This window comes from Natrix helvetica, assembly GCF_964273705.1.
Source record: "Natrix helvetica genome assembly, chromosome: 6".
Taxonomy (NCBI): domain Eukaryota; kingdom Metazoa; phylum Chordata; class Lepidosauria; order Squamata; family Natricidae; genus Natrix; species Natrix helvetica.
The window spans coordinates 63,578,079-63,595,385 of record NC_138553.1 but is presented as its reverse complement, the minus strand read 5'-3'; the positions used below and the strand labels follow the sequence as shown (position 1 = coordinate 63,595,385).

General features: G+C 37.4%; 1 protein-coding gene across 1 annotated transcript in view; it reads right to left on the bottom strand.

Annotated features, from left to right (window-relative positions):
• Positions 1-17,307, bottom strand: part of CPED1 (cadherin like and PC-esterase domain containing 1) — a 94,677-nt gene that overhangs the window by 15,254 nt on the left and 62,116 nt on the right. Inside the window, exons 18-19 of the mRNA XM_081958410.1 lie at positions 3,787-3,904; positions 2,909-3,045 (exon numbers count right to left, since the gene is read on the bottom strand). Of these exons, the coding sequence (XP_081814536.1) occupies positions 2,909-3,045; positions 3,787-3,904 (255 nt within the window). The remainder of the gene's footprint in view (positions 1-2,908; positions 3,046-3,786; positions 3,905-17,307) is intronic.

Genomic DNA, 17,307 nt, shown 5'->3' with positions numbered 1-17,307 from the left:
ATCTGCTGCTCCAGAAGGAAGAACCTACTTCAACCTGATATTCTCTGCATGTATCAGACTACAAATCTACCCTAATGGTTATGCTGTGGATATAATGGGAGTATTGGTTCAACACATCTGAAAAGTACCAGATTGAGAAAGGAATCAATGAATTCATTTGTTCTATTATATTTTTAGAGATTATTTACTTCAGTGATAGGGCATTTCTTTGGATAGTTTAATAGATGGGGCAGTTCTGTGGGAAAATTTCTGAGAAGTTTAAGAATGTCATTGCTTCCATTTCCCTATGGAAGAGAAGTTTTTTAAAAAGTTGACACAAGTGTAAAATGTCTGACTTTTGACATCTGCAGAAGCTGAAGATTTAACCAAATGACCAAAAATGTATTTGTGACACAAGCTCTGCCTCTATACTGTATATTTATATGGGATGTCACAGTTGAAAATACAAAAAATGCAGAGATTGTATCATAACGTTGTGCTTCATTATTCCTCCCCACACCAACAATTCATCTTGTGGATTATTTTAATATCACAATAGACTCTTAGTTCCATTTTTAGTGATAGAAATATTGTATTCTCTGCATTAAATGCAGCAAGGCGCATCTGCAAAATGTTGGAACAAAAATATAATTTTAGACCTTATTCCCATTTATTCTCTGGGGCAATTACTGGTTATAAATTAAAGATACATCTATGTTTATACATACAACTTAGATTATTGAAAAGAAAAATTGGGTTGCTTAAATTATTTTAAAAAGCAATATATTCCATTAATATATCAAATTTCTCTCTCAAATTTATTAGTACTGCAATTTTTGGGGAGATGATTCTAAATCTATAGTATGTTTTTATAAACCTTATAAAGACTATTGCTAAGACAGATTTTCATTGTTGCAAGACTTATAATTAAGGGTTAAAATATTCATATTAACAAATAAAAAAATTCAAGATTGAAATATTTGATGCTTTTCATGATCATAAAATAAGACTAACTGAAGAAAAGGCTGTCACCATTATTCAGTCACAACTGTGACATGAGTAAGGGAAATTAACTTGTGGCTTATGAGTTATTCCACAATTTCCCCTTTTTGGGTTTCATGCTCATAAATATATCACAAAAATATTTTCTTCAATTTCAGTCCTACATTATTCTAGATTTACTATGCTTTGTAGACAGTAATGGTATCCTTTTTTCTTCACTACCGGTGTGGTAGCGGGAAAATGCGCAGAAGGTCCATGATGACGTCTAGGTAGGTGGGCGGAGCCTTGTGCCGCCGCCACTACCAGTTTGCCCGAATCGGTGTGAACCGGCAAAATACCATCTATGTTTGTAGATATGAATAAATTCCTCAATTATATATAAATATACCACTGTATGAAAAAGTATATATTTATTCAGTATGGCAAGGAGCAAAAAAATATTACTCTTCAAAGTTGGAAAGACAGCACAACTCTAGTATTATCATTGTAGATTGTTTATACTTGTTTGCTTTCTGTTTATGGCTCTCAATGTGATGGAAAAACTAAACAGTATTATTCTGTGTGGTCAAAACGTAATGATATGTTTAAAAATTGAGCTGACTTTTTTCCCCCTACATGGGATGTTTTTGTCCTTTTTTTCTGTTTGTTTCTGTGTTTATTGCCTTATTTATACATTTATTTTGTTTAATAAAAGAATTAAAGTATCTTTTTTAAAGAAAGCTAAATAAGAATCAAAAGGCAAACCTGCCATAAATAAAGACTTTAAAAAAAAACAGAATAGAACTTGTTTAAAAATAGAGTAGACTTTTCTAGAACAATTATTTTGCAAGGTGAATTATGGCAGGAATAAGGTTAGATAGATAGTTCAAGTTTCGGATAGTATAACTGAATTTCCAAAGCTAGAGAAAACATGAATGGCCACACTTGGAATTGAAGAATTGCCTGCTAAATAAGTCAGGAATAGAAAAGGAATGATAGATATTTGCTTGTCAATCTTGAAGATGATTCTGTTTGAGTACATCAGCAGGAAAGATAACTCAACCTTTCTTTTTACTTTATTGGTGCCAATTACTTTATGGTTCATCTATTGCAGAACATTTTTCTTGGTGCCCTTATATAAAACAGCATTTCCCAATCTCAGCAACTTTAAAATGTGTGGACTTCAACTTCCAGAATACTATGCGGGCAATTCAGAAAGTTGAACTCTATATATCTTAGAGTTGCTGAGGTAGAGAAACACTAATATAAGGCAAATTAAGTGCCATGATGCCCAACAGATGTTTTAGACTTTAATTCCTAAATTCTGGGAATCTGGGAGCTAGCTATATAGTCCAAAAAAATAAAATGCACGTGTGTTAAAGAAGTTCATGCAACATATATATAGTTGAACGTTTTAGATATTCATTAGCCATGCAGCTTATATTGGGGTTATTTTTAAGTGTTTATTCTTAACTGTGTAATGCACTGCAATAGCTGCAATGTAACATTTACTTCTGAATACTTGTATTAGCAGACAGCTGTACCTGTGCGACACATGTCAGCCAGATGTTAGACAGTCAAACCATGCTTATTAAGGAGACACTGCTTTTCCAAGCAGTCATAGAATCTTCAAGGTAAGAAACACCTGAGGCCTGCACAAGAACATGAAGGAAGTTTGGTAAGTTTGGTCAGCAGGAGCAAAGCCATGCATTACACGCCAGCAGAAAATAACAGAATTCATGAAAAACAAATTAATGTCTAACACTAACATATAGCATTTCATTAATTGAAACAAACTTAGGGTATTGTTTGGACTACAATAAAAATTACAATGGAAGAATTATTAATATATTAATAATACAGTATTCAGCTTTCTAAAAGCTTAAATGAAGAGATAAATTGGGGGGTTTTTTTGTACAGATTTTCTTCTACCAACCTTGTGGCTTACCTTTTTTCTTTCTACACACTTCTGGAGTTCTGGTTTATTTAGAACAGGGTACTGACAATTTCTTGGCTGCCATGTTATCTGCCTCCAATCACAGGTTCTATTATCAGAGCAACTAAGGCAAGGAACAATCCACTGTCCTGGAAAGTAGATGATAACCATAGAATTTGTTGACCAAAAATAAATTGGGCAGACATTTATGCCCAGAAATCAAAATACTTTTACTTTCTCTTGACCCAATATTAAAAGGCAATAAAAATGAACCCAAATGGAGGAGACTCAGGGCAACAAAACAAATCTTTGTTTGACATAGAAATGGTACTTATTTAAATTTACATCTTTCCTTTCCTCCAAAGACCTCCAAAATGGACTCAAAAATCATTGGATACAATGACAGTCCTTGGGAAAGTGTATAGATGTAACTATACTTTCAGATCTAAATTTCTCCAGTCCTTGTCTAGAACTCACTTAGCCTGCATCACAATGCATCACTTAGCCAAGTGACAATATCAACTCTGTCTCCATGAACTGACATACAGCATTTTGGAGTTTTAATTGAAAGTTATCTACAGTTTTGCGACTTTTCTTTTTTTAACTGGGGCTGCAAATAGACAGATGCCATTATTTCCAAAATGCATAGTTTGTGCTCTGCCACTGAGCTAAAATTCCTTTTTCGAAGGCAAATGCATTATTTTAACCATTATTAATTATTCATAATTTAAAGCAGAAGATGATTTAACAAATTAGTTTGGGTCTATTGGGTTTTTTTGACTAAATCTTGAGCTTTTTCTTAATTTTCAAGTGGCAGGAAGCAAGAAAGCAACATTCTTGTAAGAAGCTGAGAATATTTTTGAATATGCAAAAATATATTAAAAACATGCCTTTTACATCCCCCATTTCACATGTCTTCAACTGTGGCTGTGAAATGATTGACAGGTATTCAGCAGAGAGAGGCTGCAAACCACAGGATTCCTCAGGATGAATGACTGAGCCACAATCCTGAATTAAAATGTCAAAATACAACTGATCAATATACAGAATATGTTCTATCACATGTGAAGTATAATGGGCAATAACATAATTGAAAAGAACAGTTAAGAGCAGGGAGAAAGAAGACATATGTTTATCCATTCCTCAGAATGTTCTGTCTCCAGATTGCCAAATATTTCATGCCCTCATTCAGAAGCAGAATACATGTTTTGCAAGTAGAAGATAATGAGGCTGAATGTCCAGCATTTTTGTGGGAGACTTGGAAGGAACCTTCTCTGAAATAGAAAAAAAAACTTCCAGCTTTTTTTTTTTTGTTTAAATCACTCAATCAATATAAAAGCTCCAACACCTACGGTATTTGGTTAAAGATGGTAGGCAAACAAAAACAGGAGTGTAAATATCACAGGCAATGATAATTTAGTCACACAATATTTATTACTTGCTGTAGTTCCTGAGAAGAAGGTGGTGTGCCAATGTAATCCAATAGATGAGTTGGTAAAGAAACCAACATTATTTATGTATAGGCACTGAGCAGTGGTTGACCATAAAGCAGGGGTGTCCAAACTTGGGAACTTTAAGATTTGTGGACTTCAACTCCCAGAATTCTGGCTGGGGAATTCTGGAAGTTGAAGTCCACAAGTCTTAAAGTTCCCAAGTTTGGACACCCCTGCCATAAAGCCTGCCATTGCATGCCTTAACAGAGGCCATCATCTGAAGTTTCCAAGCATATGATATTTAAAAAGTATTATTCTTTGCACTGCGCAGTTGTGACTGTTGTGACAGTTGTGACTATTTCATTCAATTAGGAAAGAATACATTTACCATCTGCAACTAATTGTGTTTCGGAGGAGATCTGCATGTGTCATGAAGTCATTTCAACACTCTTGTTTAGTCAGTTTATATCTTTTTATCATAAATAACAAAGCTGTGATGATTGAATGCACTATGAAAAGTATACTAATAAAATTAGTGAGAATGAGCTCGTAAAAGTGAAATAAGTATCTCATTGCAAAGAAATACAAATTCTGAACATATGGCTTAGCTCCACTAGAAGCAAGCCATTAATGCAAGAGAACAAATGAAAAGCAAATGCAACCATAATTGGCAGGAAGATACTTAATCCTTTCTTCCTGTACAAGATTGCTCAGGGAGTTTTCCCAAATGATATTTGTCTGCATCCCAGCCCCATAGTCAAAAGTCAATTTCTTCCAATATTTCCAACAACAACAACAACAACAAAACACAACACAAACCTCTGATCAAAGGAACCAAATGATTAATTAATTAATTAATTAATTAATTAATTAATTAAACTTCTAGACCGCCCCCTCTCCCCGAAGGGACTCGGGGCGGTGTACAGGTACAATTTAAAAACCATAAACTCGACAATATACATAACTAAAATTGAATTAAATATCCCCTGTACAAATTTATAAAAATTAAAAACTTAAACCTTAAAACCAAGCCTTAAAATTTAAAAATGCAAACTGAGGTGGGAAAGCTGGAATTAGGCCAGGCCGGCTAGGTGAAACAGGTGAGTTTTGAGTTTCCGGCGGAAGGAGCGGAGGTCCGTAGTCGTTCTAATGTCAGGGGGAAGGTCATTCCAGAGGAATGATAACAAACGCATGTGAGAAGCGCTTTCAGTTCTACTTTTGTTTGGCTTCTTTTTGAATAGGTGGAAATGTTAGAGCTGTGAGACAGTCCTGACAAGAAGAACAACCTGTCTTTATCATAAGCTCATATAATAAGAGAATCTTGCAAGACAGAGAAAAAAAAACATTCCCCTCCTTCCAGAAAAATAGGAAAGGTCCCTTCTAAAACATTTCCCATGTCACACAGACACTCCCCTGCAAAATTCAGTCAGAGTTGAAACCAAAACTTAACTTCTCTGCCCCTAGATTAAGAAAATAAAATAAATGATCTTTTAAAAATTGATTTAGAGAATTGAAAGGTATGCTGATTAGAATGTGTCAGTTTATATCTTTTGCTGGGTTTTTTTTAATGAGTTTCCTCTGATTAAGATACTCCCAATTTTATAGTGCATATGCTTGACTACTCATAATCAGATTGATTTGCGTAATTACACACCCTTACAGATATGTCAGAAACACTCCCCAAATTCCTAGTTAATCACTAAGTTGACTGGAAATAATGGAAATTCTAGTCCAATTATTCCAGTCTGTTAGGATAAAAAGGGATATAATTTAATGGTATGACTAAAAATTCTACTCTAAAACAAAAAAGTCTACAACTACTATATTGCAAATGATAAAACATGTACTGTAATTTCAATTACTCATCATATAAATCTTGAAAAATTGCTTTGGACATGCAAGCATCTTAACGTTTTATTTTGAATTAAACATGGTAGTTGAAAGTTTGGAGAGAACACAAATGCAGTCTCAGATACAGGTGAAACTTGAAAAATTAGAATATCGTGCAAAAGTTCATTTATTTCAGTAATGCAACTTAAAAGGTGAAACTAATGTATGAGATAAGACTCATTACATTCAAAGCAAGATAGTTCAAGCCGTGATTTGTCATAATTGTGATGATTAGGGCTTACAGCTCATGAAAACCCCCAATCCATCATCTCAGAAAATTAGAATATTATATGCAATCAATAAAACAAGGATTATACATTGAACAATATCGGACCTCTGAAAAGTATAAGCATGCATATGTACTCAGTACTTGGTTTGGGCCCCTTTTGCAGCAATTATTGCTTCAATGTGGTGTGGCATGGAAGCTATCAGCCTGTGGCACTGCTGAGGTGTTATGGATTGGGCCAGAGATTGTATTCAGCAGGTTCTGACCAGTTCTGGAGTACCAGTAGCGGAAACTTTGAGTAGTTTGGAGAACCGGTAAATACCACCTCTGACTCGCCCCACCCCCATCTATTCTCTGCCTCCTGAGTCCCAGCTGATCGTGAGAAAATGGGGATTTTGCAGTAACATTCCCCTGGAGTGAGAGGGAATGGAGATTTTACAGTATCCTTCCCCTGCCATGCCTGCCAAGCCACACCCACCAAGCCAAGCCATATCCAACAAGCCAAGCCCACAGAACTGGAAGTAAAAAAAAATTGAATCCCACCACTGGATTGGCCTCAGCCGATAGACAATGTATAGCCTACAGACAGCAACCATTGTACTTTCTTAATACTTTTGTTGTTGTTGCAAGAGTTCTGACTGCTAAAATATGGAGTTTTTCAAATAAAAGCAAAGAAATAAAGGCATGTAAGTTCTCAGATCAGCTGAACAATCTAAAAAAGTAATTCCTGAAGTCCTGTCCATTATTCTGCATGTCTTTCTGATCCTTTTAATCTCTTCTCCCATGCTTTGCATTGATTGCTGTGCTCACATTAATGGCTGTAACTGTTCACTTCACAGTCACTTAAATCCTAGTACTCTCTGATGTTTAGCCAAAGGTGCAACTTGATCCAGAGACTTATTGGAGTTCCTTACACAACACATCCAGGGAATTCTGTATTGCCAGACATCAGGGCTAATAGAACAGCTGACAATTGCAAACTTTTTTACATCCCATTCCTTAGGATTTACCTATCATTCCATCACATCCTTCCCTGCCACAGAGTCTGTTTTGAATGGAAAGGATCTTTCTTTGCTGTTTGGTTGTGTCATGAGTTATTCTCTATTTTTCAATTTTTTTCTTTTAAAATAATAAAAATAAACAAAACGGTGTGATAATTATGTTAGAAATACATACATTGTCCAAGAGAAAACACACACCTAGAAAGTACTTTTCAAGTTACAAGGGTACAAAAATGAAAAACATAGCATTATATGTCATAGCATTAGCAATAAATAGTTGCAGTTTATATACCGCTAGAACTCTCATTGTTAGGCTTCTTACGTGGGTAAAATGGTACATCATAGGGCAGCCATATTGAGCCAAATGGATTTACAAAATGTGTACAAATAACAGGATCCATGACTACCGAGGGAATGAAATAAAGGAAAATCATGGGTGTTTCAGTGCTGTTGGCTATTGCTGTGCTGCCCAGAGGAGGTATTCAGCAGGTTCTGACCAGTTCTGGAGAACCAGTAGCAGACATTTTGAGTAGTTTGGGGGAACCGGGTGGGGAATTGATTGATTTATATTCCTTAGCAGTAATCTGATTGTTAGCGCTTTGAAGGTTAGTCATTAGCTCTGTGAGAGTCATTGTGACTGCTTGGTGGTTTACCTGTATCCTCAGGGTCACCTCAATCAGAGTGTGAGCGGGTGTGGAATCTTTTCAGGATTGCCAAATGACCTTCTGAGTGCTAACAACCAGAATATAAATGCTTTCCAACACGCATGCACACGAGCCCCCCCCCCATCCCCACGTGTGGGCGTGCGTCTCCCAGTAGAGACCCGAAAATCAGCTGGCCGGCGGGAGGCACTCGTGCATGCGCAGTGGAACTGACCTGGGTGACGGCTCGCATGCCTGCGGAGATGGTTCTGCGTGCCACCTGTGGCAAGCGTGCCATAGGTTCGCCATCACGGACATAGGAGAGCCAGAAATGAAACTTAATCAGCAGAACACAATTTACAATTGTTCAAAGGAGAAACAAATATGAACTCTCCTACTCTTGTAGGAACAAATGATTCAGATCAGGGGTTGTTTTAATAGTCTTTGACAGCAATCTTATATGCTAAAAAGGAAAGATAAGTACCACATCTGTGTCAATAAATCCCCCAAAGCACCCTTTTGCTTTCAGGTCTAAATTTCTGCTAACATTTTCCAAAACAATGTGGCTAATCCTCCCCCCCCCCCCAAATATTTAATTTCCAAGAACAACTTGAAAAGGATGCAGTTGGGACAAAAATCCTGAAGTTTTCATTAATACATTTTCAATTTGATGAGCAAGATTTCATTCTCTATTTTGTATCTTTATGTATGCGTAAAAGCAGAATTGCCATGAAACTTCATAGGTGAAATGGAAAATTAATGCATATATTTAGTTACAAAATGGCCAGGGATATTTATTAATGTGTTTTCTTCATGGTCATTTTTTTTTTCATTTAACAGTTTTCTCTTTATACTACCTTACCTTCCTGGTCTCATGCAAATTAATTAAACCTGCTTTTAGCATTGGGTTTTTTTTAGAGTGGTTGGGAAAATACAGCAGGGAACGAAACTATAAAGCAATGGACAGATATAACACAAAGCAGCAACATCAACAGAATTCAGTCTGCCTTCTGCAACAATAAAGCTCAAAATCATCGTTAAAATTAATTCTCAATCAAGCTGAGTTAGAAAAACAAAAGCTTCATTCACAGGGAATTTTTTTTTTTTTGATAGATGCTAAAATTTGACAATGCACTAGTTTTCACATGCAGCAGATATAGGTAAAAATAAGAAACCCACAACAAAGTTAAGTAGCATATTGATAACAACTAAGACTAAAATAAGAGCCAGAGGAGACAAAACAGGAGAATGTTCTCTCACTTTTATTCCTATTGAAGCAAATGATAAGACATTCCTTGAGAACATGTCTGCAAGCTTGCGTGGTTAAGTTCCCAGATGATTGTGCCTAATACTACTACTTTCACATAACTATTTCATTTAGCCACCCCATTCATGCTGTACGTGTTTATCCTGTTCTTTGGAATAAATAATCTTTCTTTCAAAGACCGTAAACCATCACAAATCTGTCAATCTCAAAGTTACTGAATGATGAAAAAAATTGTCTAATCATATGTTTGCAGACCACTGCAGCACATGGCTTACATTCATAACCATTTTGGCACGAATACACCTTTGTCGCCTCCCGTTTAATATTATGCTTGGCAGAGCTTTTGCACCAGACTGATAAAATTCTATCTTTCCAACCTTATTTCCCCCTGCATAGGGCAGGGCTGTCCAAACTTGGGAACTTTAAGACTTGTGGACTTCAACTCCCAGAATTGGCTGGCTGGGGAATTCTGGGAGTTGAAGTCCACAAGTCTTAAAGTTCCCAAGTTTGGACACCCCTGACATAGGGAAAAGATCCAGTCATGGCTTTTGGATTTAAATACTATTAGAGCAGCTCTGCAATGAATCATGGTATCAGAAATATCACGAAGAAAGAGGCTGATAGTGGAGAGGTTAGCAATATTCTGAGATATTATCCAGCTGAGTCTCTAAAGGGATGCATTCTAGGGGGAAATGTGCCCTAGTTTGATCCAATTCGCTTTAAGCTTGATTTTTCTATTGCCATCGGTCCAATGCGATAAATGTTGGTAGTTTATAAAAATGCAAGATATATGGTGAAATCTGCCAAATTATACCCAGAAATCGACAGCAGGTGGATTTAAAATGTATAAGATGCCCAAAGGATCTTTTTATCTTCTTGTTATTTCTTTAAAGAAAAAAAGTCAAGCATGCTTATTGTAATGCTAGACTCTTTAAAATAGATCATGTGATCATGCAACATTCATTCCATACACACATATACCACACCCAAGGATAGCAATAGTAAGGTTTTGGTCTGGCTAGTATTTATCTAAACATTAATTTGGGTAGTGTAGGATTTAGAGTGAAATTCTTTTAAATCCTTGTGTAAAACAACATATTTAAGAAATGGTGAATCATAATGGTGGAATGCTGTTTGCAGGTAACATTCCGACTTTGGTGGCTTCTACTGTGTGCAAAGCAGGAGGTTGCAATTATCTCAAATACCTATTCTGTTGATGCAATGAAGAAACTATAAGTTATACAGGCATCATTATTGAACTTTTGATATAGGCACAAATATGTATGTGTTTCACTGCATATATATTTTAAACACTGAAATTATGGCACAGGGATATAATAGGAAAGAGAAAAATTGGATGAATTTGGACTATAGGACAGAGACTAGCTTTCTCTGTCAGCCCCCTTCATTTCCAATCAGAATCTGGGAGATATCAGGCTTAGGTATTTTATAGTAAGTTACTGTAATTACAAAATAGAGTATCCAACAGCTGAAATGCTACTCAGAAAAATTGGGAGATTTAATGGTTACCTGGATCCCGTAGCTTGCACCTCTTCCCCACCCCAGTACATTGCAATCCCCCACTTCTGGTACAGAAAAAAGAGGGGACATCGGTACTGTAATAAAGATGCTCTCCATTAATAGCAGTTCAAAAATTAACATCCCCCCAAATCTTATTTATCAGCCAAATTTTACAGTCCTGTAAACATGCAGCAGGGAGGACCAGCTGTCCATAAAAAGGGACCACCAACGAGAAGATCCAATTGCAAGTACCCTGCAAGTGACTCCCTTGGCAAGGAGACTCTCAACAGACCTTGAAAGGATGGGATAATATAGCTTAAAAGCATGCAAATGAGTGATAAATATATTGGCAAAGGAAAAATAACTTGTAGGGGCAACTATTAAAAGAAGTGTAATTTATTTACTTCCATGTTGCAATATTTGTTGTGCAATAGTTGATTTATCTAACCTATATCCCACCTCCCCCAACCCCACAAAGAATTAGTAGAAAATGTATAGTTATTGTAAAACAAATTTTACTATGATAATAATTGTCCCCAAATGACAAAACAGAGGGACCGCCAAAATATTTTCAGTTCTTCTCTGCCTTATAACTATGATGTTGGTGAGTTTAGATCAGGGGTGTCAAACTCATGGTGCCACGTTTTCATCACGTGACACATCACAACTCCCCCCCTTCGCTAAACCGGGGGTGGAAGTGGCAGCCCTTGACGCATCTGGCCCGCAGGTTGTGAGTTTGACACCCCTGGTTTAGATTTTGATTTCAAAGCATTCAACTTCACCAATACCCGCACAAAATAAAACAGGAGTGAATTTCAGTCATCTTAATGTTAGTTGGCAGTTATTTAGACAAATCTAATTGGATTTTAACCCTCTCAGATTTTAACCTAGGTTTATCAATGGCTGTTTGCATTCCTAGTCATAGTTTAATAAATATGGCAGCACTAGGAGAAGGCTCCCACATACACATACTGTAGACGTTGGTTTGAGTATTTTGATCATCATAATCTGATTTGTTTGGCCTTGATTATTACATTCTTATGAACTGAATCATTTTGATTTGAAAAGTACACTCAGGTTTATGTGTGAAACAACTTTACACAAGAAGCCCCGGTTAGAAAACCAGTTATTAGTACAATTTGTGAAGCCAGTCTCTCAATCTTATGATAGTTCCTTACCATCCTTGTTGAATACAATTTCTGTGTTACAAAGTTCATGATATTTTAAGTAATAAATGAAAGCATTATTGTTTTTTGATCCAACTGGCACGCCAGTACTACCACCATTTTATTTCCATTTCAACTTAAAGCGTTTCCTGCTGTTCTGCAGCATTGTGAGCTTAAGTCACCTTCTTATAGTTATTCAGGTTCATTTCAAATACTCTCTGAACTGAATGAAAAATCTTCAGTAGACTTGTCAGCCCAATGGAAATAAATATTCCACTCCTGAAGATACTTCATTCAATCCCTGTTTATTTCAGTTGAATTGCAAAGGAACACATTTAGGATTTGTTTTTCTTATTATTATTGGTAAGAAAAGCCCAAATAAATCATTTGACTGAGTTCAGAATACTTCATTCCATTTTTCTCTCATACTGAATGTGGTTTATAATGCTGTTCTAATATTATTCATATTATTTAGCACCGGGGAAGGACATGCTTGTCATGACTTTCTGCATTTTTCCAAACAAAGGAATTTGAGGGAGAGGATTGGGTTACTTCTTCCCCATTTGCAGTCCAGATTTAGAGAAAGCTCTACACACATGGAAAACAATCTTGAAGTGATGCTACATAGAACGGTTTTTACATTCAGTGCACTTGGTGCTTTTGATTACCAGCTTTTAAATAGTAAAATCTTTTCCTTTCATCATTCCAATGATTTGCTAGTAGGAAGTTTTCTATTATTCTACTGTCATATCTCCCTCCCTGCCTCCTCCCCATTTTTCTCTCTTCTCTTATTTCATGACCCTGACCTAATCTCGCTATTGTTCCTATTAGCAAGTTTAAGCAAGCGAACTTCAAACAGCCAAGGAACAGGTTACAAGCTTTAATGGGCACATAAGATAATCATCTAAATTACATTTCTAGGACTGATGGACCAGACAGGCTTAGAGAGTAACATTACTAGTTTTCACTGTTAATCAAAATGCATTGTGTATCTCAGGGAATATCAGCCTTGCCCCTCTGTCTGAAGGGCTGGGCAGTACTGATTAACAAAGGCAGCTGCATTAGCTTTCATCTCTCCTGAATTTTGCTCAAGAGGCCCAAGTGACATGAAAGGCAAATGTGACCACAGCTCAAACGCTCATCACTGGGATATTATCCACCCTTGGCTTGCAGATGACTCTACTCAGCAAAACAGTTGTTGCCAATTTTCACGATCTGTTAACACTTAGGAACTTCATATGGTGACATATCCTCTTTCACCTTTATTGGGTGTATTGTCAAGGGGGAATTGGAATGAGCGGCTTCACATTGTCTATGGAGTTCAAGAGTGATGGCTTGGGAGAGGCTCAAAAGGTTTCAGTGAATGCATGTTCTAATTAACAGATAGGGCTTCATTTCAGAAGAGAAGAGACAAGCCATGCTGGGCTGGCTAAATGAAATTAATACTTGCACAAATGATCAAATGTCACTTTTTCTTGCAAAGGCAAGAAAAGACTTCTTAGAAGTCTTACAGAAATACATACAATATTGCACATATAGGCCCAAGTATCTAGACTTATATTTTATGTGAACCTCACCCAATAATATTTCACCGAAAGTTCAGAGAGATGTCTTTAACTGATATTTTGCAAACAATGGTTTATCTTGAAGTAATCATTCCCCCCCCCCCCCCCCAAATATCATTTAGGTTTATCATCATGGAAAAGATCATACCTGTCTATGTTTTTTTAATGCTGTAAATAACATAATGTTTGGGCTTAAGTAAAGAGGGGATGATATAATTTGATCATTGTCAGGGATCGACTTTTCTTCTTCACAGATGATCTCATACCATTCATTATTGAAAATATGGATCTAACAATTGACCAGATAGGATGATTGATTTAACAATGAAATACGTGCAGCAAAATCAATGCTCAAATTACAGAAGAGAATGGTATTTTGTAAAATCTGCTTAAATTTTAGAAGGTTCAAGGGGACCCCGTTTGGGCTAAAAGGGAGAAGACATATTTTGGGGAGCTTTATTAAATTAAATTAAATTAAATTACATTAAAGCCTCTTCTTAAACTTCATCTAATTTAAGTTCTGGTAGAACTGTCCTACCTTTCTCAATCGTCTGGCATGCCTTTGATAATGTGGCAATGTGTATGGTTGTGGCTCATTAAAACATGACTAATATTGGGGTTATTGTATCTGAGCTGCAAAAAGTTTGATAACCACTAGATCATGACAAGGATATTTGTGGAACCCAAAGGCATGGTAGCCCTACTTAGTTCTGTAATGACTTCTGGATTTTTGCCTCTATTTTTCAGATACTACGAATTTACAATATACTGCATGTAAATTCAAGCATATAAAAATTATGTTAGGCGGGTACCTTTTAAATGCATTGGCTTTACCTTGCTATGCTGTCTATGTAGCTATATTTGGTAAGCCATGGTTCACATGATGAGACCAATCAAGATTAAGCATTGTTATATCCCTGCTACTATAGTTTCAACCAGTTTAATGTAAAGCTCTTTGCCATGTACTATGTTTTCCTGAAAATAAGACCTACCCTCCTAATATAAGCCCTATGCAAAAAATAAGGCCAAGTTAAGGTCATCATAATGTGGTGGAGGGGTGTGGCCATCACTGCAGACGGTGAGGGTGCAGGGGCTGACAGCATCCAGCAGAAGCAGCCTGCACAGTGCAGGTGAGTTGATTAGCAGTCCAAACAGCAGGCAGAGGCAGAGTCAAAGGGTAGCACATAATCCGGATGTGCCACACAAGTTGTAGGAAAGCTGAGAGATGGAGGGCTGGAGCAAGCAGGCAGCCCTCCTAGAAGCTTGTCTTCACATGGTAGCACCACCAGCTGATGAAGACAGAGGCATTGCGTGGGCCGAGAGACGTGAAGATGAGTCTCCCACGGCCACCCGGCCACTCTATCCCATCATCTCTCAGCTTGCCTGCAGCCCTCGCAGCACATCTGAATTGTGCGCTTAACTCTCCGCGCTCTGCCTCCATCTGCTAGAATGCCATTGCATGAAGAAGCTCCCACAACCACCCACCCACTCTGGCCCACCAACTCTCAGCTATCCTGCAGCTCACGCAGCGCATCCAGATTTTTTACCTCACCCCACGCTTCTGCCACCATCTGCTGCTTGGACAGGTAATCAACTCACTTGCACTGTACAGGCTGCAGAGCTCCAGAGTGACCCAACCAAGGGGTTGGTGGGCTACAGCTGCTGGACATCGACCCCAAGCATGTTTGCTGCGTTTTGTGTGCACACCAGGGGGGATTGGGCTCCCAGCCAGCTGATCACTCTGAAATTGTGCTTCCCCCAAAATAACCCCTAATGCTTATTTTGGAGCACCCAAAATTTTAAGACTGGCTCTTATTTTGGGGAAAACACAGTAGTATAAATACCCTACACATTATTTTGCTATTCTCATGTCTCATTCCACCAAAAATATATATATCCGAAAGTCTTTAGGCAGTTCTCTGACAACGTTTGGACAAATGCAGAATGAGATCTCAACTAATTATGAGCACCTGATCTCTATTTTTTTAAAGTAAGAAAATCTAAAAGATACACTAGAAATAGACAGTAGATAATTTAAATAGGTTAAATAGCTCAGAGAGCTCATCCTTTCTCAGTCTCCAAGTTCTTAATGAAAATAACTGGTTGGTGCAATTTCATTCATTTCATGTGACTCCCCCCACTCCCCTGCACGAACCCACATGCATCTCCCACATGTGCCCCACCCACCGCACATGCATTGCAGAGAGCGAAAAACCAGCTGGGTGGTGGGAGGTGCGTGCGCATGTGTGGTGGAGCTGAGCTGGGGTGACGTCTCACGTGCCCACAGAGAGGGCTCTGCATGCCACCTGTGGCACGCCATCATGGGACTAGAAGCTGCATTTTAAATACAATCAAACTAATATCAGTCAAACATAAATCCATAACCTCGTTGTTACCAGAAAAATTACTCTTATTTTAGGCTATAATGCCAACAATGGAACTTTCAGCTGCTTAAGATGCCATCATGGCTCAAACCTTTATCCTTGATAATTTGCTCTTAATGATACTATTAGAGAAGAAATGAAATAACAATAGTTTTGTACTTTTAGGAGTTGCGCAGCTTTGGAACCGTATACTACTTTTCTGAGTAGCCTTGAACTTAATCCAGGGTTACTCAAACACATGAGAATTATTGGCAGCCTGGAAACTACTCAGTTTTTTTCTTTGTATTGTATCCTTCATCATGATATCAGCTTGCACTGAAACTTGATTATCCTAACAGGATTAGACATGAAAGAAAAGAGTTTCAGGATTGGACTTTCAACTGAAACCCCACTGTGAGAAAGACCACACCACTGTCTTTGACCTTTTCTCTCTCCAATGCACAAGTCCAGTTGTGCCTAATCAAGTGTCTAAAGAAGATCTCAGGCCGTTGGCTCTGTTTTTCCTTTGGCTCCTAGAACAGGTGTCTAGTTACTAAAAAGAAAAGAAACGAAACCATGGAAGCTTCTGATCTCTGGCATAGGCAAATTCAGCCAAGAGTAGTTATGTACTTTAAGGCAAAGAAAAAAAAATACTGTCACCATAAAAAGTCAGTCTATGAAGATTTCTTAAAAGAAAATACAGACTGCTTTTGCAAACTCCTATCTACATATATAAAAATGGCTGTGTGTGTATGTTCCAGCATAATTCTGGAATGTCTCGAGCACTTTCAACCAAACTTGGTACACAGATGACTTACTTTCTGGAAACAAATACTGTGGGGGGTAAGACACCCCTAACACCCCTCGGGGTGTGTGTTCTGTTAAAATACAGCCGGTTGTGCCTTAAAATGGCTTCTACTGTTCTGCTGTAAAAACACATTTTTGTAAATTGGTAGTGGGTTAAATTAGATGATTAAAACCTATCTGTGTTGAGAGTTAAACTATTGCTATACCTAGTTTTGTATTGACTTCCTGGATTTTCACCTGTACTTGTCAGAGTCTATGATGTGAACCAAGGACATTCTAATTGCAAAGCATGTACTCTATTAGGAATCCATGAACCTTTGTAGCAAACGGTCACCTCCGCAAGATCTTGCAAGAGTAGAAAATCTGGACTGACTAAAATAACAGAAGCAAGTAAGAACACAATACAAGAGGTATTAAACCCAACAAAACTATTGATTTCCTGCACCGTTGATGAATAAATTACATGGTGCACGGATAAAACATTTGTTTGCTAACTGTATTTAAATATTTGTTTGCTAACTGTATTTAGAA